The 25,250-nt window shown below is 37.6% G+C and overlaps 3 protein-coding genes across 5 annotated transcripts; 1 reads left to right on the forward strand and 2 right to left on the reverse strand.

Annotated features, from left to right (window-relative positions):
- Positions 1-1,070: 1,070 nt before the first annotated feature.
- On the reverse strand, positions 1,071-4,641 carry anks4b (ankyrin repeat and sterile alpha motif domain containing 4B). Its single transcript, XM_053515184.1, has 2 exons — positions 4,338-4,641; positions 1,071-2,362 (listed from the first exon to the last, which is right to left on the reverse strand). Exons 1-2 carry the CDS (start codon positions 4,496-4,498, stop codon positions 1,285-1,287), a joined length of 1,239 nt encoding a protein of 412 aa, XP_053371159.1. The 5' UTR covers positions 4,499-4,641; the 3' UTR covers positions 1,071-1,284.
- Positions 4,642-7,139: 2,498 nt separating this feature from the next.
- On the forward strand, positions 7,140-16,331 carry LOC128545069 (peroxisomal membrane protein PMP34). Its single transcript, XM_053515408.1, has 9 exons — positions 7,140-7,382; positions 10,518-10,578; positions 10,735-10,801; positions 11,856-12,001; positions 12,460-12,576; positions 13,842-13,987; positions 14,412-14,507; positions 14,625-14,707; positions 15,522-16,331. Exons 1-9 carry the CDS (start codon positions 7,308-7,310, stop codon positions 15,667-15,669), a joined length of 939 nt encoding a protein of 312 aa, XP_053371383.1. The 5' UTR covers positions 7,140-7,307; the 3' UTR covers positions 15,670-16,331.
- Positions 16,332-18,224: 1,893 nt separating this feature from the next.
- dxo (decapping exoribonuclease) lies at positions 18,225-23,195 on the reverse strand. 3 transcript variants are annotated; one of them, XM_053514099.1, is made up of 7 exons: positions 23,038-23,195; positions 22,382-22,805; positions 21,037-21,263; positions 20,474-20,693; positions 20,184-20,319; positions 19,986-20,080; positions 18,225-19,375 (listed from the first exon to the last, which is right to left on the reverse strand). In XM_053514099.1, the coding sequence occupies exons 2-7, from the start codon at positions 22,789-22,791 to the stop codon at positions 19,255-19,257; spliced, it is 1,209 nt and encodes a 402-aa protein (XP_053370074.1). In that variant the 5' UTR covers positions 22,792-22,805; positions 23,038-23,195; the 3' UTR covers positions 18,225-19,254. The 3 variants fall into 3 exon arrangements, with proteins under 3 accessions (XP_053370074.1, XP_053370075.1, XP_053370073.1); XM_053514100.1 differs by having other exon boundaries at positions 22,382-22,809; XM_053514098.1 differs by having other exon boundaries at positions 22,382-23,195.
- Between the last annotated feature and the right edge of the window lie 2,055 nt (positions 23,196-25,250).

A 25,250-nucleotide genomic window follows, 5' to 3' on the forward strand; every position in this document is an offset into this window, starting at 1 on the left:
TTAGACATACAAAAAGCCCTTGCTGCACGGGTGCACCCCACAACATGCACACTTCACACACTAAATAAGGCTGATGTCAGCTTGGGGCCTAAATATTAGTCATGTCAACTATGTGTGTGTGCGTGTGTGAGAGAGATGTGTGTGTGAGTGTTAACATTTCTGATGTGTATGTGTGTAGTATAGAGGGGAAAAGCTGGTGTGTGTCTCCGTGTACATGTGTGAGAGTGAGAGATGGCTGTGTATGTGAGTCTTAACATTTGTGATGTATGAGTGTGTTGATGCGTGTTTGTATCTGTGTGTGAAAGAGAGGTGTAAGAATGTATGTGTGCGATATGAGTGCGTGCGTGTGTGTGTGAGTGTTAACATTTGTGATGTGTATGTGTGTACAATAGGCCGCAGCCTATAAGCATCACATTATGATGTTAATCAATGTGATGTCACTGAACGTGATGTCACTAAAAATGTCACTGAATATAATGTCACTCAATGTCACACAGAAAGTTATTAATCACTTTTTAGTGTAAGTTTAAGGCATCATCACGGCTGACCCATTAGAGATAGCAAAAATACCTCTTTACAACTTTACATCCTCAATGTCTTTAGATCACATCGGGCCAGCTTCTGGCGATCGTATAAATTCCCGAGGAAGAGTATATCAAAATCCATTGGGTGCATTTTCCCAAACGACCCAAAATAACTGACTTCCTATTGAGTTGAGCCCATGACATGCAGTGTGATAGCTGTTCAGCTCAATTAGCTCTAAATGTCCCGGGATTCATGTGCAATCGTGCAAGTGTGTATGAGCTTTGCAGCAAAATCTCATGTGAGGGCCCCTGAGGACGCCGTGCCACACAACTCTCAGGCATCCTAATGGCAGCAGATTCCAACCTGTCTGGCAATTTTCAAGACCCCCAGAAAGTCCAAAAGGGTGGAAAAAAAATAATCCTTGGGAAAACAAGAGGGTCCTGTGCACCCTATAGTGCTTGGTCCCTAATGTATGGTCCCCTAAAATAATGTATAGATTCTATTACAGATGACACTCATAGCTTTTAAATTTTGCAAAAGGTAGATTTATTTGCAAGCAAGATATAATGGAACAAACATATGCACAATAATGTATTTGTTAAAGACACTGAGTAGATGATGAAGACTCTTTGGTTTGCAATATAGCCAAAATGTTTTATATTTTTTAGGCTCATGTTCTAAGCTGACTGAGGTGACAGGTAGTGCTTGGAAAGAACAAATTCAGCTAAGCGTCTATTGAAATACCCAGCCAACTTGGTATTACAGAAAGGTGTCCTTCATTACACCAGGTAATTCCAGAGCAGCCTTTCTTCTAGCTGCTGCCTCCAGAATCTTCTTGCGAGGCCCTAGCTGGATTCGGATGCTTTTTAGATCATCATCTGAGCATAGCATGAGGGCCTCCAGGTCCAACTTCTCACGGATAAACACAGGGGCAAAGTCTAGTAAGTTCACAGAGGTCAGGAATGAATGAAGGGGTGAACTCTCCTCATCCTCATCCAATCCAATCTCTTCCTGGTTCCAAGGCAGTTTCGAATCCTCCTCTGTCTGATCATCTAGACCTGCCTCCTCTGCTTCAAACACCTCCTTGCGGACCAGGAAACCCAGGTCCTCTGTGTCACCAAGAGGAAATTCGTCTGGTTCGACTCCCATTTCCATGGAGAAGTTCTTACGGAAGACCATGTTTCCAAGGCCTGGCCTCTTAAACAGGGATTCTTTTGCCTGATCTGCATCATCATCATCAGCATCATCTTCATCCCTAAATCCTTCCATTCCATCGTCATCCTCTTCATTCTCATCCTGCTCATTGAACACATCCACTAATTCTGGCTTTTCTGCTGTCCCGTTCTCTTTTTTCGACACGGTGTCCTTCTTTCCAAACTTGCGTTGGAGAGTTCCTTTAATGGACCCAAATTTGGTTGTAGCAAGGAGCTGATTTAAGTTGTTTGTGGTTCCTGTGCTGGAGCTAGAACCTGTGCTGGCTTCAGAGAGAGAGTCTCTGCCACCACCATACATCTTGTCCATCTTATTCTGGTGCTTCTTTTTGACCTTCTCACATTCCTTTACCTTCCGTTCTGCGTCTTTGACTGCTTGTTTCTTCAAATTTGCCACATTTTTGGGGTTCTGCATCGTCTGCTGGGAAGCAGCATTGTCTAGGAAGCGGACGCAGTTCATGTGATCCCGAGATGCTGCAACATCCATAGGCGTGTGGAAATCATTATCCATAGCAAAGAGGTTGGCACCGAAATTAACCAGGAAGCTCAGGATATGCATATGACCATTGGAGGCTGCATGGTGTAATGGTGTGTTTCCCCAGATGTCGCTTCTGTTGGGATCGCCACTGTAACAAAATCAAAGCAAAATCAGAAAAAAATTTTATTCATCATACTTTTGGAAGATACACAAATATGGATAGAAATCTTTTCTATGAAACATCTTTAATTTACACAGTGCATCAAGTGACACAGACAAATCAGGCATTATAGTGGCATATTATTAGTTATGATCACACTTGTCTTGCACTTCCAGGGTCAGGGTTCAATTCCTGCCTCGAGTCTGTGTGCATGGAGGTTGCATGTTTTCCTAGTGCATTGTGGGTTTTCTCCGGGCACTCTGGTTTCCTCCCACAATTCAAAGACATGCAGATTAGGCTAATTGCTGTTCCCAAATTGCCTGTAGTGTGTGTGTGTGTGTGTGTGTGTGTGTGTGCTCTGCTATGGATTGGCATTGAACCCTGCTTCATGCCCTAAGTCTCCTGGGTTAGGCTCCTAAGGGGCCTCCCTTTGACCTTATATACAGTGTAAAGCAGTATAGACGATGCGTGGGGGCTGCCAGGTTTTAACAAACTTTCCTGCTCAATATTCCAAAAATAGACATTATATTTTTTTCTTTTATTGTTTTTTTTGTCTGATGTTTAGACTTTATCCAAGCCATAATGCCTTCCAAACCAATTGCATTTTCCCAATCTTGTGATATAGCATCTTACAATGGAAATGTTTCTGCACATCACAGAAACATTTTCTGCACTTACACTTCCACTTTATTTGGGAAATTTGTCATAAACGTCCCTGTCTGGTGCCTACAGCAAGTAAGGAGTATTGAAGTAATTGGCCTCTATTAGAGCTTGTTGCAGTTCCCATTTCTGATCATCTAGTGCAATGACATGTGCATGCTGTATCCCTATTACACAGTGTCTAAAAATAAGCAAGTGAATGGAACATTGGCTTATATCTGTCAGCTACATTTAAAAATAAATGGTCACTCACTAAAAGAAAATTTACTTTTCCTGAATGGCTGAAAACATATAGGATTGCCCCTATGGACGAGTCTCCACTATAGTTAGTCCTAACCAGTGTAAAGTAGTCACATCTGATCAATGTCTTTTGATTCATTTACATAAAGTCCATAAAAGCCCACACCTAGTTAGTTAGGGAGGGTTTATTAATCTAGGCACTTTCCCTAGTGTCTTTGCCTTACCAGTTTTATTACATTATTACCTGCCAAACACTATCTAACATTCCAGGAAGAGCTGTAGCTGTAAGCCCAGGCCACCTACTTTATTATAGTCGATATAGTGTGACTAAAATACAGCATCAGATATAAGTTACTCTGTAATCCATTAAGAGTAAAAGTCCATATTCACGCTCCAACTATGCACATAACAACGTTGATTTCTCTGTATCTGTAACACCTTGTGTGGGTCTATAACATCTGTCCACATCACAGGGTTAATTCCCTATATATATATATTTTAGTTTGAAGTATTGCCACTTTAAAAAACTGAATGTTCAATGTGTACAGTCACTTTACAGTCAGGTTTGGTTGTAAAGTTTACAGCTTTCCAACAGGTTTTAGAAGACGAATTTGTAATCATGCCAACCTTTGCTCCAAAGTAATCAGATATATCAAATGCTGAAATAGGAATAGCAACGTGCTATGTAAGAGCAAAGATTCATTTATTTGATGGGGCAAAAGTTTAAAGATGCTGTAAGCTAAATATGTGAATGTAGGGTTTCGCTGTTTTCTTGTCTCACTGTCTCATTTCATAGATATATAAATAAATAGTGATTATAACCAGTGGATTCTATTCACATCATTGTTCTAGTCAATGAAATTTCAGTAACTTCGAAAGACACCTGAGTTTTAATTAGTAAGGGACCCCTTTTTTCTTTTTAATGATTACCAACTTTGTTTGATTATCCATTCAATAGTGATTTTGCTTTGATTAGTCCAAAACATAGAAAGATTAAAACAAGAATTTGCTATTAATACTTTTAAGAAATGTCCCCAAATGGAAAGCCCTAATAAAATCTCACCCCCTGCTGCAGATGAGTTGCAGAGCCTCTAATCTGCCATGATAAGCGGCCCAGAGAGTCGGCGTCATTCCATCCTCATCAGGCGTGTTCAAGTCTTTCCTAGTGGCTTCCTTCAACAGATCCAAATACCCATCGATGGCTGCTTTATGATATCTAGACATGGCTGTGTTAAATATATTCGCTCTCTATATATTTATAAACGAGATCTAGCAGCTACAAAAAGGCCTTTTCTTCCATCTGTTGGTCTCTTCTTTGTTGTAGAGCAGAAAGGAGAAGTAAGTGTGGATGAAAAGACCATATGGAGTGTCATTAACACTCAGGCAGGCAATAAACCAAAGTCCATTGTATCTGCTGTGTGAGCTCATGATCCTGGTTGGCTGAATAGGAACAAGTGCCAAAATTAGCTTGTGATAGCTTGATGATACAAATAAGCATGATTTTCACTATAATCTCATAGAACAATGTTCACATTTTAAAGTGGGATCTAAAAAAAAGATTCTTTAAAATGTATTGAATGATTGGACAGCTCAAAGGCCAATCAAACCAGCCTAAGGACCAGCTCAATACACAAAAATCAATATTAGTTTGTCCAAAATGATATAGACTTACCGAACACTTTAATAGGAAAACCAGTATGTTTACTCATTCTTGCAGGTATCTAATCAGCCAATAATGTGGCAGCATCTCCATACATGAATGTATTGTAACAATGCAACACTGTGTCATCAAAAAATTTACAATCATGTAAATACTGGTCAGAGGGGTTCAAGCTATGTACTTTTCAGATAACACAATAAAGAATTATAAGACTTCAATGATTTTCACTGTGACTTGGATGTTATTCCCAGGTTAACTGGTATGAGTATTCCTATAACTACTGTTTTTCTAGGATATTTAAACATAAAAGGTCTCTAGAGTTTACTCAGAATGGAGCAAAAAGGAAAAAAAAAAACATCAGATATACACTTTGTATTATTGTGGTGAGCAGAAAAGCATCTTAGAATGCAAACCCTGCCAAATCTTGGAGCAGATGGGGTACAAAAGCAGAAGACCACTTGGCCTGGAAAAATATAGCCTGGTCTGCTGAATGAGGCACACAGATCAGAATTTGGTGTCAACATTATGAGTTCATGGGCCCAACCTGCTTTATGACAAAAGTCCAGGCCGGTGGAGGTAGTGTAATGGTGTGGGGAATGTTTTTTTTGGAACACTTTGGGCCAGTCAGTACTGATCACTCATTGCTTGAATGCCACAGCTTCATTGGGTTTTGTTGCTGACCATGTGCTCCTAATAATCACATCTTCTAATGGCTACTTCCATCATAACAACGCACCATGTAACAGAGCAAAATTGTCGCAAACTGGTTTAATGACCATGACAATGAGTGTTCTTCTGTGGCCTTCCCAGTCATCAGAACTGAATTTACCAGAACATGTTTGGAATGTGATAGACTGGAGATAAGGGGCATAAAAGTGCACCTGAACTGCGTGCACTTAAACTTAAATGAACTGCGTGACACAATCATCTCCACATGGAAACGAATCTCAAAGTAAACAAATGTTTACAACGTCTTGTGGACTCCATGATGCCAAAATTAAGGCTGTTTTAAAAGCAAAGAGAAACCCTAGCCAGTATTAGTACAGTGCTCCTAAAAGTACTTTGTAAGTCCACTTACTCTGCTATATGTTGATATTGTATATACATGTACTGTATTCAAAATATAAGCAGTAAATAGACAGTTAGCTCTTGTTCATATAGAGACATTGTCTGTTTTGCCATTATCATTTGTCCATCTAAAGGTTTCATAGTGGGTCTCCTGCCAATCCAGAAGATTTGTCCATTATAGTGATTTGTAATATTATTATTATTATTATTATTATTATTATTATTATTATTATAAGTCCATGATAATAATAATAATAATAATAATAATAATAATAATAATGATAATAATTTATTAAATAATAATAATAATAATAATTATTATAATAATAATAATTTATTATTATTATTATTATTATTATTATTATTGAGAAACTACAGTCAAAGACGAATAATTGTTGATAAAAAAAAAAACAGGAAAATGAAAAATAAATATACCAAATATAAAGAGGGATTTTGCTGCATGTCTGAACTGTTCCACATATATTTACATGTATTCTCCTCTTTGGATGATACTGTGTCACTGCCCTTACTCACACTACTGGTGTGTATCTCTTATTATCTTTGAAGACTGTATTATAATACAGATGTATTATAATATTTACATGATATACATACCTAAAGTGTAAATTGCATAAATAATTATCCCATCAATCTCATACAATTTTTAAAAATGTAACATACTAACAAAAGGAACAAATTGATAGAGACTATTGTTTTTTCTCTGTATCATTATTTCTAGTGTTCTATTACTAAGATTACTCCATTAACCAACTACGGGTTCGATTCTCGTCTTGGGTCTGTGTGCATGGAGTTTATATGTTCTCCCCGTGCTCCAGGCTCCAGGCCCCGGCAACCCTGTACACGATAACCGGTAAAGAACATGAAGGAATGAATGACTAACTAGCTATGGTTACACACAGAATACATAGATTGTTCTGTTATTTTATGTTTGTATGGAAAATTATTAATATCATTTATTTAGTTAATAAATAAGGTAAAACAGACACACCTACACACAAACATGACAGCACTGGAATGTGCTGTACGGTTTCAATAGTCTCCCATGAGACAGTGCTGTTCGTCCTCCGACCTACAGAGGGCAGAGGAGAGCACCGACACTGCGAGTTTCTCCAGCGAACAACTACGCGGAAGTTCAGTGAGTTTGGTCAATACCGTATTTTGACCATAGTGATCGCGCGTGCCGATGGATTAAACAGCCAGTTTGCTGTGTGAAGTTAATTATTTCTGCCCCATTCGTTTTATAGACGCTTTTAATCCGCTATCATTATAAGTGGAGAAGCAGACATGGCTGCTAATGGCGACTCTGCGATCGGACTGCTGTCTTATGAAACACTTGTGCACGCTGTAGCCGGCGCAGTGGTAAGAGAACGCCTGGGACACCTGCAATTAGTTTACCGCGATGTGACGCTTCGTTTAGTCATTGTTCTGTTTTTACATATCAAACCGGAAATGGTGTGTGTGTGTTTGTGTGTATATATGCATAGCAGTGTGAATAAAAAGTGACACTAGATGTAAGTACAAACATTAAATGTAAGTTATTGCAGTTGTTCAGGCTACACTGGTTATTAAGTGCTGTTTTCCAGAAAGGTAGTTTATGTATGACGTCAGGTGACGTCATCCACATTTACGTGTTCCTATAAGTTAAATGAGGCAAGCAGCTTTTTACACCAGTCACCTCCCGGTACGATATTATCACGATACCTCTGTGCTGATTCTATAAGTATGACGATTTTATAAATATCCTCATTCGATATCACACCGGTTTTGTTACAATTTTAAATCTTAAAAAAAAAAAAGTTTAATGAGTAATTAAATGTAGCCTATTCCTTATAGCGTTCATTTTCTCACTTAAAAACCAATCACAGCATTTAAACAACTTTTAACATTTAACTGGGCAGCAACAACACAACTCTGTCATCTGCCATATTTATTTTTAAAACAAACTTAGCAAATAATTTACCACCTGTAGGACTTAAAAGAACCGATGACGTTTTACCACCTTAAACGCCAAACACTTCTTATGTAATGCCATAAAAATGCCGTTCCGTTGCGCCACTTAGAAGCTTTTGCGATCGGTACAGAATCATTATATCTGAGGCTGGGGGGCTGTTCACCGGTCATGGCCAATCAAACTGAAAACCAGCAAACTCTGGACACTGGCTGATCAACCGGTTTATTTCTATTAAACATGTCTATATATATATATATATATATATATATATATATATATATATATATATATATAAATTTACATTTACATTTAGGCATTTGGCAGACGCTCTTATCCAGAGCACAAAAAGTGCTTTAATGTTTACATAATTGGATACATACTTACACTGGGTTAACTAGGTTAATAACTAAGTGAATAAATCAATTACAATACATAATTCACCACACAAAAGAATCGTGATTTATAATTGAATCAGTTTTTCCCCTCCGGACAGGGTAGCGATACTTCTGTTCTTAGTAGGGTTCATGCCAGCTTAGAACATGTGCACAAAAAAGAGACAGTAATCTCAGCATTAAAAAAAATGTGCATTAAATCTGTAGCTGTGAGCTGTCACTGTCACCAGTTTATTCATGCGGTCTGTCCAATTCAGTATTATCGCAAGATGTGTGTGTATATATATATATATATATATATATATATATATATATATATACACACACACAGACACACACACTTTAGATTTTGTTCCAATTCTAAACAAACTTGGCGAATAATTTGTTCCTACACAGGATGCTGTGCTGCTTGCTAATGTGTAAATAGTTTGAAGTGCTCCACCTGCAGGATTCTAAAGGAACTGCGACATTTTACCGTTCCAAATGCAAACATAAATACAATAAAAAGAAATTTTCGATTTTGCTCTATAAATGTGATACATGAATTGCCACACAAAACAATCATGGTACATGACTGAATCAACCCCCTCTGTACTAGCCGAAACCGCTAAGTGAGCATGTGTACTGCGTGGTCGTCGCATTTAAGTCAAGCAACGAATCTAAATCAAATTTTGTCTTAAGCTGGAACATTCCTCTGCGGGAACTTTTCTGAGGCCTGCAACGAGCAGAAACATCTAAGAATGTTTACGGGTTGCAATCAGCAAAGATCGGCGACTGACTGTGAGAACTAGAAACATACATTTTTTATACTCCTACTATTACATGGCTAGATTACTTTCCGCACAGACCTTGTAACGTACTTTACATGAATAAGAAACATTTTCAAAGACACTAAGAATAGGAAAATAGAATAATCCACATTTTGTTCCTTGTATCACATAGCCAGGAAATAATGTTAAAACAAAGAAGGGTGTATATGGACACACTGATCAGGCTAGTCTTGAACAAGTGCAATTTAGCCAGCCTTTATACAGGTTGTGAGACGACCCACCCTGATCTCTCAACTCGTATAACCAGCAGCTGGGATGTGAGATGTGAGAATAGCTCTAAATGTCTTCTAAAAAGGTAATTAAACCTAGAGACAATTTGGCTCGCGACACTGTACAGAAAGCAACTAGATCTAAATAACATGACGCAACATCTAACATGTAATTTCTGAGATTTACATAGTAAAGTGAGATCAATTCCTGATTTTCAGTCTTATTACAATTAGCTAATAGCTAAAATAGCAGTAGGAATGGGAATCAGCAGGGATACGAGATCATGACACCTAGGTGCTGATTCTTCTGTATTACAATTTTATTATATATAAAAATTTTTTGATTTTGTTACAATTTTACAACCTTCACAACTGAGTTAAACATGAGTATTTAAATGTAGCCCATTCCTTATAGCATAACTTGAAACCCAAGAGTTCAGTGTTTAACTACAATTGCTACATTCTTATCGAGCAGCACATGTCTCTGTAATGTCACAAACGTTGCAAAAAATTTGCTCTCACCACCTGTAGGAATATAAAGAAACATCAAGGTTTTATCACCTGATGTGCTCCATGGTCTCGAAACTCAACAAGTGTTAAGCAGTCGAGAGCACGCGGCTTCTAATGCATGCTTGTGGTGTAAGCGTGCGTAACTGTAGTGGGTTTTAAGACTAAATCAAAGACTAATTTAGAGATAGCAGGGTTTGGAGAAAAAGGTTAGGGAGAGGCTTTTTATCATGCACGACTTCTGTTCATGTAAAAAAAAAAATTTTGGAGTCGCCACACAAAAGAATCATGATACATACAGTAACTGAGTATTTTTTCCCCCATTTCTATAATTAATAATCTCTGTTATGTTTTTTTTTTTGTCTATTCCTCAATTTTTTTATATTCTTTTCTATAAGTGTATTAATATTTTCCCCTCACTACTTCAGTAACACAAATTTCTCCCTCTGGATTTAAACATCTAGTTTGAATAATAAGCTCATCATCTATCTTTGATGTTACAGCCATAATTAAACTTGACACAAAAAAAACATAATCGTTTAGTGAATACTAAAATCCATATATAAAAAAAAAAGGGTTCTTAAGTATGTTTATGTGGTTGCCAGGGCAGCGCGACGGCAATGACGGTGTTCTTCCCTCTGGACACGGCCAGAATTCGACTGCAGGGTGAGTTGATGGAAACAACCTAAAAAACATTTCATTCATGTTCAGCTTATTCCTGAATCTGTGTTTTCTTTATCGGATATGTGATTAGTTGCAAACTTAGATTGAGTTTTAATTGATGGTCTGCCTCACCGCGCATGTACTACTGCTGTGTTTCAGTGGACGAGAGCCGAAAATCCAAGTCGACTCCTGTCATTCTGGCTGAGATTGCAAAAGAGGAGGGCGTGTAAGTGTCCCATGCTGTGGCTTTGTGGCTCAAAGTGGTAGCTAGCATTATTTGATGCAACCGTATGCGTAACTAATAAGCTAACTTTATCTGGCCAGATCATGGCTTCGTTCATAGTGAGTTTTCTGGCCCTTCTAGAGGCTTTTAAGTCAGTGTGTGCACAATATATTTCTTTTATTTATTTCTTTATCTTTTTATTAACTGACAAGAATATTTTAAATTGCACATTTTGGTTGAGTAACTCTTTATCGTAACATATGCAGGTAGCATTCTAATCAGTTTTACTTGAAGAGCACGTTTATCAAAGTCGCAAAGCAGCTTTACAGACATAGAAGATTATGGAAAATAAAAAAATGTTGGGGAAAAAAAAGGATAAGTTAGAGCTATCAGATTGTCTCTGATGATCAAGATTAATCTCCACAGGAAGAAACTTTGAGGGGAACCAGACTCGTCCTGTGGGGGATACCACATACAGTAGCGTGACTATAAATCAATCCCTGTGATTTTGTGTGCTATAAGGTACTGTACAATTGTGTAACAGGAAAAGTGTTTGAATTGATATAAAGTCCGCTTCCACTGATGGTAGTAACTTCAAAACTATTGAGCAACTGCAATCACAAGCCGTCACAGAAAAACTGTGCGCAATAGCCAAGTACAAGACCATCCTTGTGGTCATTGAGTAAACCGTCACTGTTCGCAGTCACCCTACTTATCCATTCGCCACACGCAGACCATACCGGCTCGTTCTCAGCAGCACCTAGATGCCTTCATGGATCAAAACCCCCAACCAGAAGGGGGGAACCGGGATACATCAGGCCACATCTGTAGGGAAGAAGGTTCGGGATCACTGGTACTACTACTGGTATTGCATGGGTATAACTGGTACTACTCGTACTACTGTTTGTTGTCTCCTACTGCTCTACAGAATGGTTACAGAGATGACACCATTGATGAGTAGAGATGAATGGAGCAGCATAGTAGATAAAACATACAGTAGAGGATTCGAGAGATGGGTTCAGTAAGGCACAAATGCATTTCCTTTTCACTCTTTCAGAATGTCTCTCTATCGGGGTTGGTTTCCTGTAATCTCCAGCTTGTGCTGTTCCAACTTCGTCTACTTCTACACATTCAATTCACTGAAGAGGCTGATGCCGGGAAAGTCCAGGCCTGGCAGAGACCTCGTCATGGGCTTCATCGCAGGTAGACAAAAAAAACCCAAAAACAATACCACATCTTTCTCTGCCCTGCCTAATATAAAGACAGGAAAACAGGGGTGTCTACCTGGCGCACAGCTTAAACTAAAACATTTTTTAATGAGGGAAAACGAAAGCTTGTTGACAGATGGACAAAGTGTACAAAGAGATTATGTTGTACAATTATGTATTTATCTTTTCTAAAGTTGATTCAAATAAATTCTCCAGCCAGGGTGGATTGTTTTTGACTCACCCGCGTATATCAATGTAACCAGCCATCTTTAGAATTAATGTTTTGTTACATGTTGGTATTTTAAATTTAGTACGACACAGAATTATTTATAAATTAATGTCATGACATCACAAGCTACATCAGAAATCAGCTGATAGTTAGTAAAGTTGGTTGGACAGAATGAAGCGTTTTGCATTAAAGAAGTGTTTGAGTATTTGTGTTTTTTGCTGTAGGAACTGTGAACGTGCTCCTGACCACCCCCATGTGGGTGGTGAATACTCGGCTAAAGCTACAGGGAGCGAAATTTCGGAATGAAGATCTCCATCAAACCCACTACAAGGGCATTTTTGGTCAGTCCGAAGAGCACACGATGTCATTCCCTTGATTATACACTCACCTAAAGGATTTTTAGGAACACCTGTTCAATTTCTCATTAATGCAATTATCTAATCAACCAGTCACATGGCAGTTGCTTCAATGCATTTAGGGGTGTGGGCCTGGTCAAGACAATCTCCTGAACTCCAAACTGAATGTCAGAATGGGAAAGAAACGTGGTTTAAGCAATTTTGAGCGTGGCATGGTTGTTGGTGCCAGACTGGCCAGTCTGAGTATTTCACAATCTGCTCAGTTACTGGGATTTTCACACACAACCATTTCTAGGGTTTACAAAGAATGGTGTGAAAAGGGAAAAACATCTAGTATGCGGCAGTCCTGTGGGTGAAAATGCCTTGTACATGCTAGAGGTCAGAGGAGAATTTGTTAAGCCACAACACACACAACCTTGAGGCGGATGGGCTACAACAGCAGAAGACCCCACCGGGTACCACTCATCTCCACTACAAATAGAAAAAAGAGGCTACAAGTTGCACGAGCTCACCAAAATTGGACAATTGAAGACTGGAAAAATGTTGCCTGATCTGATGAGTCTCGATTTCTGTTGAGACATTCAAATGGTAGAGTCAGAATTTGGCGTAAACAGAATGAGAACATGGATCCATCATGCCTTGTTACCACTGTGCAGGCTGGTGGTGGTGGTGTAATGGTGTGGGGATGTTTTCTTGGGACACTTTAGGCCCCTTAGTGCCAATTGGGCATCGTTTATATGCCACGGGCTACCTGAGCATTGTGTCTGACCATGTCCTTCTCTTTATGACCAACATGTACCCATCCTCTGATGCCTACTTGCAGCAGGATAATGCACTATGTCACAAAGCTCGAATCATTTCAAATTGGTTTCTTGAACATGACAATGAGTTCACTGTACTAAAATGGCCCCCACAGTTACCAGATCTCAACCCAATAGAGCATCTTTGGGATGTGGTGGAACGGGAGCTTCGTGCCCTGGATGTGCTGCAAGATGCTATTCTATCAATATGGGCCAAAATTTCTAAAGAATGCTTTCAGCATCATGTTGAATCAATGCCACAAAGAATTAAGGCAGTCCTGAATGCGAAAGGGGGTCAAACACCGTATTAGTATGGTGTTCCTAATAATCCTCTAGATGAGTGTATATTTTACGTTAATATTTATTATATTCAGAATGACGGCTTAGTATTTTTTGCCACATGAAGCAAAGTCGTGCATAGTGAATTTTTTTCACTTCTTCCTCTTTAAGACACTTTCTCCCAGATCGTAGCTGATGAAGGGGTAGGGGCGCTGTGGAACGGCACACTCCCGTCCCTGCTGCTGGTGTTCAACCCTGCAGTGCAGTTCATGTTCTATGAGGCCATGAAGAGAAAAGCAGGGCGAGATGGACGGAAGGCGAGCCTTATTATTGTTATTATTATCATATTATCTTTATATTATTGCACTTTTCTTTAGCAAAACTATTTATTCTTATGACTCATCTAAAAATTTATATGTACAGTATATTTCAATTTGTACAGTATATTTCTATTTTTATGCACATCATATTTCTATTTTTATTTTTAGTTCTATTTATCCTAGCACATTTCTATTTTTATTTTTAGTTCTATTTTTTTTCCTAGTTTAATTTAATTTTTTTTTATTTAATTTCTATCGTATTCTTTTATTTATATTTATTTTTTATTTGAAAACTTTAATTCTCTTTTAGGGTCAATGGCAGTCGTATAATGCATTTCACTACATTTCGTACTGTGTATGTTTGTGTATGTGACAAATAAAATTTGAATTTAAATTTGAAAATGGCACCTTTTGCTTACAGATTTCTTCAGTTGAGATCTTTATCATCGGAGCCATCGCCAAGGCTGTTGCAACGACGGCCACTTATCCGCTGCAGATCGTCCAGTCCATTCTGAGGGTAAAACACATTTGAAGCGACTATTTGTTCTATCAAATGTCATCTAATTATGTCTAATGTTTTGTTTTTGTTCCCACAAATTCTTCCTAATGCCTGTATTTGCCTTTCCGTCTTCAGTTTGGCCAACACAAATCACAAGAGAAAGGGGGTTTACTGGGCAGCATGCGAAACGTGGTGAACTTACTGATGGAACGAATCAAGTAAGTTCAGGCTGAAATGCAAATAAAATATGTTTTTTGCAAATAAAATATTCTTCAATTTCATGCTTTTTGTTTTGCAACCCACGTTTTTACATACGCAAGTCACAAATCTCTCATGTGTCTTGTGGGTGCATAGGAAATACTTGAAAAAACTTCAAATAAAAGTAGGATCTCAACTTATAAGTGGTAAACTAAACAAACGTTGGACCTTACATCAGTAAATTGTTTATATTTATATACGTTATTAAAGTTTAACTGAGACTATAGAGTCAAAGGTTTGTGATGTACAGCCAATAGGTTGTAAGATGTTGAACATCCAACTCCAGCCGTCATGCACTTTCTGTGTTATAACAACCCCCACTTTTTGAGGAACACTATCAGGAAAAATGTTCGCCAATCAACAGTGCTCGGTACAGTGAGATGCTTATGCTTTACAGTGAGCTGAAGCCTGGCCTTCGGATTAAACGCTGATCTTGCATAATGGTGCATTTGTGATTTGCATCTCAGCCTAAAACATTTTAATGATGGAATACGAAAGCTTGTTGACGGATGGACAAAGTGTATTGAGAATTGAAAAAAATAATGTATTTGTCTTTTCTAAAAGTTAATTCGAATAAACTCTATAATTTAATCATTTTTGACATAGATGTGCCAAAGTGAGCAGCATCGCATTGCTCTGTGTACATGATTCGCTTTTAGCCATCTCTAAATCTAACCCAGAAACTAAAAACAGATCGATCAGGTATGAAGACAAGGGTGTGGCTGTTAACTTTTAACTATAATGCTCTCGTTATCTTCCGTATCTCTCTGACAGGCGCAACGGAGTGCTCGGCCTGTACAAAGGTCTGGAGGCGAAGCTGCTTCAGACGGTGCTGACGGCGGCTCTCATGTTCATGGTCTATGAGAAGATTGCTGCAGTCACCTTCAAACTGATGGGCCTTAATAAGAAGCTGAAGCATTAACAACAGTTATGGCTTAAAACTAACCAGAGTCAGGTTGCTTACTTTACTACCTCTTTAAAAATGCATTGCCAGACTTGACCATCATTCCTTCAACCAGTATAGGAGCTAAATTATTACAGTCATCAATTTAAACGCCTTTTTATTTTAAACCATTTGTCTTAAAATGTTTGTTAAATACACTGTAAAAATTCTTTTTTTTATAAATCCATTTTAGCATAATTCTTAATTCTGTACAACAAAAAATCTATAATGTACAGAAAGCTTTTCATGCTATAATACCAATTAATGTCTTAATTTATTTCATTTTCTTCAAACAGTCAGTTATTCAGTTCTTTACAACAATTATTATTATAATTTTTTGATTGTGTAATACTGTAGTCAGTGAGTTACATGTCTATCGTTCAGTTCTCACATGAGACATCATGTGAAATGAGTTATTTTAAATTGCACTTAATAATGAATTTTAAGTGTTTACATGAGCTTGAACATTTTAACCTATTGGTGTTTAATTTTTTTTTGCACATTAATGAGGTAAGATGAGATTCAGTTAATGCATAAAGAATGCAAATAGTCCATATCGATGCTAAAATATGCAAATTGTAAACTGAACGAATATACCTATCGTTTAGGTAAATTTTATTAAACTTAATCAGTACTGTGTTGGTTTTTAGTAGGATTGCCAACTTTCTAATTTCCTAATAAGAGATAAAAGGTGCCTAATAGGGGACAAAATCTGTCATGTATTATTTTGTCCAGTGCACTATGCCACAGCGATGAAGGTGTGTGTGTGTGTGCGCCTGTTTGTCCATCAGCTACTCTGGTTTCCAAAAAAGTCGCCATGTTTCTGCTGAAGCATGTTCATTTCTATTTTTTTTTTACAAGTTGGTCTAAAACACATTATATGTTGTCAGACAATGAACAAGTAAATCAACAGCTTCTGTTTTTTTAATCCTTACAAATTTTCTTCAGTGCCAGTGGACCTGAAGTATGAAATGAGAGCTGGCTAGCTTTGCCGGAGACGATCGATAGCTGGATGAAGAGAGAGTCATGTAAACAAGGCACAGAAGTGTAAGCCATTCAATGTCAACAAAGGAAAAAATGCATGCAGTTCCTCTCTCACAAAACAAATCCTACTACAACTTACTCAGTATTACCCAACAGCTGATCATAGGAGTGTTAGCAGGTTTTATGAGCTGTGAGCCGGGTATTTAGCTTTTAGAGTGTTATTGTTTGCACTGCTCAATAACTGGTAATTGGAGTGGTGTTTTTCAAAGGTAGAAAAACATAAGCATTATCTGCGTTGGCTGTGATGTAATACTTTTCCAGACAGTTCATTAAAGCTTAATGTATGCCATTTGTAGTTTCATCACTGTCATCATAAAAAAGTCAAGTCACTTGCACTGCACTTCATCAGACACACTGGATGGATTTTTCAGTTTCCCCTTGTTTGAGCCATAATGGCAACTGAAATACAAAGGCTTGGGACAGATGATGCAAAATATCACGCACAGTCTTTAGTCCCTAAACAGTAAGCGTAATTATCTCAAGCATTTGTTTTCCCAAGTGCATATTCTGTACAACACTTGAGTCATGAAATAACACACCACTGAGCTTAACGAGACACTCTGTGCTGTTGCAGCTGAGTCCATGTTTAACCTTAGCGCGCAAGGCAAGCTCCTCTTGGAGCAATTTTGTTATTTACATAAAGAAAGCTGGTTTGCTAATTGTAGTTAGTGTTGTCCTCTTGTGCATTCTTGTGGAAGCATGCTGGGTTAATTCTTGAGTCATTCTTACCGCTTTGGCCAAAAAATCCTTAACTAAAACTTATGATATTTAGGGAAACATGACCTATAACTTATAGTTGTGAAGCCATGGTTACTACATGACCTGGTACTGCTGTTGTATCTGATAACAGGTGTCTTTGCCAATAACTGATGCCTTGCCCTCATGTTCAACTTGGACTTAATGTAGTGCCCTCTCCTGGGTGGTTAGAGTTAAGGCAATCCTTGATGGTGATTAATGAGGAGCTGTCAACGTAGGGAACAATAGAGACCCTGTGGGAGACAAACCAATTTAGCCCAATATATGGGAAGTCCTGGGGACAGGACAGTTGGCAATCCTAGTTTTATTTAAGTGTACCTCATGACTTTCTGTGGTAATAGGCATCTTTGACTCCGCAGGTTTTGTTTTGTGTGTTGTTTTTCTTGTAAATTAACACCTTCCTTGTAATTTTTTTTTAGCATTAAGAAATTAATTTAAATTAATGTTTGTGTACAATGATTAAATATTTGATATAAAATTGACCTGAAATTTCACTTTCACTTTGACCATAACAATTTGTTCTTTTTTCAGAACTGTCTATCAATTCATTTTTGTGTCATTAAACAAAAGTTTAATGACACACAAAAGTGTTATTAATTCCTGCAAGTGAAGCTTAAAAAGGCTTTCAGAGTTGACGGGCAAGGGAATATTTTGGATAAATAAATAAAATACAATTTTTAAAATATTACTCAATACAGTCAACAATTCTAAATGACTTGGGGGACTCCTGAAGTTTTTTTTTTTTTTTAGGTATTTTAAGTGTTTATTGCTTTGTTTTCTTGGATGTTTCCACAAGTGACTAAGATTTAATGTGAATTTCATGACAGCTTATGAGAAATCTCAAACAACAATGAATACGCTATCACACCTTTAAAAGTACAGCATAAAGCAATAAACATTTTAGCAAAGCCAGATGCATCAGACCCTAAAAGGGGATTAAAAATAGTCTTATACACAAAACACACAAGCAGCTTTAATGCTTAATTCTGTACATAAAATCAGTAAAAGGATGGGAGTGTAATAATCTGATGAGATTTTTAACTTGTGTACCTGATTTAAACTGACTTTCTATATGATGTTAATATGATCAAATTGTTACCTTATGAACCCATATCACATAGATTGTGTGTGCATGAGGTATACAGGTACCATTGTGACCAAAAGTATGTGGACACAACCTTCACAAACATATGTGGGTGGTTTTTATGTAATATGTTTGTCTGGACTTTCTTTGTATGCTACAGCATTAAGAATTCCTTTCACCCTAGCTTAAAGTCTCAGACCAGTTTCATCATGACATTACCCATGTGGACAAAGCAAGCTCTATAAAGTCAAGGTTTGCCGGGGTTGATGTGGAAGCACTGAAGTGGCCTCCACAGATCCCTGAAATTAACAAAACACCTCTGGGATGAACTGCAATGCTGAATGGACACCTGGACCTCTTATTTTGGTGCATCAGTACCTGACCTCACTAATGCTTTTGTACATGAATGGGCACAAATCCCCAGAGCCATGTTCCAAAATCTAGTGTAGGCTGATATATAAGTATGTTTGTGAAATGGGCGCACGTGTGTGAAAGATGGTCAGATGTCCACATAATTTTGGCCATAGAGTGTATGTTTATAACTTAAGTGCTGCACTGGTACTTCAGTGCTTATAATCTTCCCTTGTATGTTATAGCTACATGTACTAAACTAAAGAAGAGAAGTTTAAACAAAAATAAGGTCTTGAATGATTGATGGACTATTGAGTTAAATGTTGGGGTTACAGACATTGGCTCGCTATTTCTTTGATGTACCAATCCGGAAGGAATGTATACTGGGAGTCTCTTTGAACTGTATAGGTCACGTCTCTATGTGGATCCCATGCAAACAGGTACACCAACCTGAGAGTAAATAAACAAATAAAAACAGTAAACAGCATGTATTCAGCAGTATGATAAACATTCATATACATAAAGCTAAGTCAACTTTTTAACCTCAGAATGTGATATTCATGGTTCAGGCATTAAGTTACTTTTTATATTGGGTGTGAAAGTGGCTAATATTAAGCGATATCACATGAGTGCTGTTGTGCCTGGGGTTTTATGCAACAGTTCCACAAATACCATTTATTATCCACAGATTATTATTTGTTTTTTTTATTTAACCAGTTATTTATCTCTGCCAACACATTCTTTTATGCCTGGCTAAACTAACTAACTGCGACTGGCAGAACTGGCGACTGCCAGTTAGTGTAATTAACAGAGTTTTAAATTCTCCCTGGTATTATGTTAGCCAAAAGGTGACAATCCTGTAAATCTTGTAAGTTTCTCTTTATATTTCCACTTATTTAGGATTCAGCCTCATCTTAGAAGCTAGTTAGCTTTGTACCTTGTTTTAGGCATAAATAAAACACGGAGGCAATTCAGAATGACTTAGAAGCAATTATTGAGGAGACAAAGTACTGTTTAAGTAATGTAACCCGTTGTGTTTTCTTACTGAACCTGCGCCTACCTTGGATTATCTTCTTTTACAACCGATTTCACAAAGGACAGGAAATCGCTACAGAAGTTCATGCAGACTGTCGGCTTCCAGCAGTTCTGCTCATTCTATGACGGGGGCAAAAAAAAAAAAAAAAAACAGCAAGAAAAAATTTAAACCTGTCCTTAAAATAATAGTATTTCTGCCCACATGATTCTAATTTAAACAAACCTTAATCAGTTGGGATATTTTTGAGATGGGGAACGTCTCCACAGACACCACTACACCGTCATGGTCTCGAAATCCAGCAACTACACGTGGAACTCCAGGAAGAAAAGACTGCGCCCACCATTTCAGCAGCTTGTATCTGTGATAAGAGGAATATACGTATGAAAACTAAAAAGCAACATACTTATTATTAAAAGCATTAACTTTTTTTTTTTTTAAATAAAGAAATGTTATTTTATATTTAAAAAAAAAAGAAAAAAGATTTTTCACCAAAGCACGAGGTTTAAACACACCTGTAAAAGTTACTGCGCTGTTTCGGGGTGCAGATTTCAGCTGAGGTCTTCAGCTCAACGTAGCAGGCCGGAGCTGGAGGAGCTCTGGGGTCCTTATCTCGGCAGTCCACCTCACCAGAGAAGAGTAGCTTGTGGTCTGCTAAGCGAGTTTGGACTACTGTGCAGAAAGCCTCGTTTGTGTTGACAACCCCTCCTCGATCTGGGACGCCATGCGCATCATCTAGAAAAGAAGGAAACAACTATAGGAACAAAAGATAAATGTTGAAATGCCTTGCACTCGTAATAGTTATAGTCGAGGAGTAATAAAATAATCAACTGAACACCAAACACTATAGTAGATAACCTGTGTTAATAGGATTTCTGTTCCTGAACAATTTTTTTTCTTTAATCTGAGATTTAACTGAAAATCAGTTGTGTCAAAGTGATGTCATATGCACATCTGTATGATTATCTACATAAAAGGTAGGCTAATTACCTACATGTCATAAGTCATATCAACTCTTATATATGCACATTTACTTAGAAACCTGTACAAATTCTGAAAAGCTGATGTGTCATGATACCTGCACAGATGTACTGCTCAAACTTGTAGCCCCAGTACATCATCTCCTCATGCCTCTCTGTACGATTCTCTCTGTTAATTCGGGCAGCCTCCGTCTCCACTTCGCTCATGTAAAGTGTGCCTCTGAACTTGGACACGGCCAACAACCATCCCTCCTGTGTCTCATACGGAGTAGTTAACAGCTTCGTTAAGTGGCCTCTCCAAGTGACAAAGTCTACACCTAGTGTACTGGAAAAGAATAAGATGAATAATTTATTATGATTATTTATTCTGCACCCAAAAAAAGTTTAAAATTATGTTTTTTTAAACATCTTTTGATCAATGTCACCATGTGCACACAGGAAAAGTAAAATTATAATTTATATGAACAAATACCATGTTTTATTTTACCTCTCTATTAATAATCTTTCCAACACAAATCTATTCTAACATTATTTCATGTCTAAGCATCATGTATAAAATTAAAGCTATTCATGCCGTCTTTGAAAGGTGAATAAACTTTTTTATCTTTCTGACCCAGAAATCAGCTCAGAAACCTCTTTTAGGCAACCCCACATAGTTTCAACAAATGGGATAAAGTGACTAGGAATACTGTCTTTTCAATGTTTATAAAATAAACTCAAACTTGTTAACCCATTTTGGATTTAACAGTTATTTGTAAATCTAAAAAAAAAAAACTTTTTTTTTGTATCCTACACCATTAATCAGAATCGAAGGTCAACTGGAATAAAAGTGCATCATGTAAACACCTCATTCAGAAATGTCTGACCTGATCTGAATGAATGTTTAATGGGTATAAGAGGAGGTGGTGTAATTATTTGAAAATCGTTCAACAGGTACAAACTAGCCAAACCCTTGATCCCATCGGTTCTCTCATGTCTGAATAAACACACTGTGCAATTCTTGGACAGGTTTAGTATTATGACCTTATCATTATTTTTTAGCATATGGCTGTGTAGGTCAGAGGATGAGACTGATGTGCGTGTGCCCGAGTACGCTGTATCGTTCTCGAGACCACCTCTTCCAGTGGACTCGGGCACGGTTCCTGGAGCCTTGATGTGAAAACGCCCCAGGAGACACCTCTTAGTAGAGAGAAACAGTGTTACGATGTCATAAAATGTAGGGACCAATCACATTTGAGCAGTTATGGGCACTGGGGGGGTGCTGAGGTGATTTTTTTTATAATGAAAGAATGTTTACATGAAATGGATTTCTGGATATGAGGAAAAACATTAAAAGATAAATTGTCTTCCAGACATATTTGTCTTTAGACTTGACATTAGCCAGGACTACTGACAGAGGATTAGAGGATGAAAGACATTTAAACTCGACTTTATATTTCTCACCAGGAGGATGTAGACGTGTGTGTGGAACGCAGTTTGGTTCTATTCGCAACAATCCAGCGTAATATATGGTCGAGTCTCTCTTTGACACCGTCATCTCTTTTAACGAAGCGGTCTCTGTAACCATCGCGCAGGTTGAACTTGGGTTTGTTCCCCGGGTCCACGAAGTAGCGCAGCTGCCTGGAGTCGTTAAAGAAGGCTCTTTGTGAGTCCAGAGAAAACGCTCCGACTTCCACGGGCTGTCTGTACTGAGGGAAGACGCGTTCATACAGCTGGGCTCGGGTACTCAGGAAGCGCGGGACTGGCGCCTCTTCTCCCGCTCGGAAGCGTTTCTGAGTGAACAGATCCTCAGAGAAGTCTCTGTCTCTTTTAAACTGACTGCTGCTGCTGCTGCTTCCAGAGTGACGCTCCATGTCTCATGTAACTGCTGGCTAAATAAAACATTTATTAGTAAATTCTCTATTATTAACAACTCGCCTAGTTCGTTTAAACTGGCCAAACCCGGCCACAAACTAAGCCAGCCATGTATGAAATAACTCGCTTTTTATTTAGTCGAATACAGCGGAGCTAGCAAGTTTACAAGCTAGAAACCAAAACATAACATGCTAGCAAGATGCTAGCTAACTAACTAACGAAATGAGTGGTACAACAAGTCTCACCACAGCGTACATACAATCGTTGTTTGTTTAAAAAAAACTTGATGGACTAAAAGTCTATTATAATGCTGCTATTATATTATAAAACAGGAAAGAAAGCAAAGAATATAAAATCTAGCTGGCTATTTTGATTTTGGAGCGTCCTGACTTGTGAATTCAGACTTCATACAACTTTCAAAATAAAAGTCCTCTCACATATTTACTCGGATTCTAAATAGTTCTCAAGTGTTAAAGATAAATCAGATATTAATAGAAAATATATTTTTTGTTTGTATGTTTACCAAAATATGTAGTATTGGCATGAATATCTGTATTTATGCAATGAGTATTTTATACATGGGTCATTCTAGAATTGCGGGTACATTTTGCGTCTCCGAGATAAACCTTTTATTATTTTTCAAAAACAAAAAATTTAATGAAAGAGTTTTGAAAAATTACACAAATTATATCAAGCCATAACTAAAAATAAGGTTTATATGTGTATTTAGGAACATTTTGTCATAAATATATTAAATTAAAGACTCCCTCTATACCTATTTTTGACTGTCTATGCCTCCTGAATCATACATTCAGCTTCAATTATCATGAAATAATTACGTCTAATTTTAATATTTTTTGTGTGTTTACTCTTTATACTTTGCATAAAACATCTATTTTCTGTATTATTTGTAATTTTAGTAATTAAAAAATAAATTTTGTGTATGTCCCTACGTTCTGGTCAACTCTGTTAACTCTATCTTATAAATAAATACATAAATAATAATAATAAAAATAAAAGACTTGTGTTTCCATACACAGGAGAAATAAAAAAATTAGTTAACAGAATGTCTTCTAAAAATGTTCATACTGTTGGTTTTATGTATACATGTATACACACTTCATAAAAAAGAAATATAGTATCAATCCCTCATCGTCGATCCCACTTAATCCTGTATACTGGGGCCTGGAGCTTATCCCAGGGACTTGGGGCATGAGGCGAGGGATACTCTGGACGGGGTGCCAATCCATCACATGTTCATACACTACGGGCAATTTGGGATGCAGTTAGCTAAATCTGCAGGTCTTTGGTCTGTGGAAGGCAACCGGAGTACCTGGAGGAAACCCATCAAGCACGGGCAGGACATGCAAACTCTATGCACACCGGGGCGGGAATTGAACCTGGTTCGGTTTAATTGGCTACAGTGAGGTCAATAAGTATTTGATCACCCTGTGATTTTGCAAGTTCTCTTACTTAGAAATCATGGAGGGGTCTACAATTTTCAGCATAAGTGCATTTCCACTGTGAGAGACCAAATCTTAAAAGAAAAATCCGGAAATCACATTGTATGATTTTTTTTTTTTAAAAACAATTTATTTGTGAATTACTGTGTCAAATAAGTATTTGATAACTTGCTTATCAGCCAGATTTCTGACCCTCAAAGTCCTGTTATTTTGCTTTTAAATAGTCCTTATGCTTCTTACAGAGCCACTCCTTGGTTTTCCTGGCTTTCTAAACCCTGACCCTGGAGCTAACCACTATACCACCATCTTTAGGAATGTCTTTGACAAAAGTAGAACATATTAAAATAATTCTATTCTATTCTAATTTCCTATATGTATAGAGAGACCAAAAAACAATTTGCCATGACCTGCTGGCCTCTTATGCTCCACATCTAAGGCTGTAGGCATAGCAGTACAAAAGGTAAATCAGTCTAAAAGTAAAAACAAACAAACAAACAAAATCGTCTTTTTATTGTTTAGGAATGGCTTAAAGAACATAATGAAGAACTCAAAAAACTTAAAATATCTGCTGCTAACATCTTGGTTTCAGTACAGTAAACCTTCAACAGTCTTGTGGAGTCCAGGCCTTGTAAAAAGAGGACCTACACAATATTAGGCAGTTGGTTTTATTGGCATAGCTGATTGGTGTGTGTTGCCTTACAAAAAATCGCACACACTTTTGATTATGTTATGATTCTTTATGCTTCCAGTATACACTCAGTTTAAGTCCTTGAATGTGGCCATGCGATCAAGAAGGAAAAACTCCATTGATGGTATGTTCTGTTCATGCAGGTCGTCAGCTGACTTCATTTTATTGCCACAAAACTTTATTGAGTCTAGACCTGACCAACTGAAGCAAGCCAAAATGTCGCATGGCCACATTCAAGGACTTAAACTGAGTGTATACTGGGAGCATAAAGAATCATAACATAATTAAAAGTGTGTGCGATTTTTTG

Source organism: Clarias gariepinus, chromosome 16 (genome assembly GCF_024256425.1).
Source record: "Clarias gariepinus isolate MV-2021 ecotype Netherlands chromosome 16, CGAR_prim_01v2, whole genome shotgun sequence".
NCBI classification, from domain to species: domain Eukaryota; kingdom Metazoa; phylum Chordata; class Actinopteri; order Siluriformes; family Clariidae; genus Clarias; species Clarias gariepinus.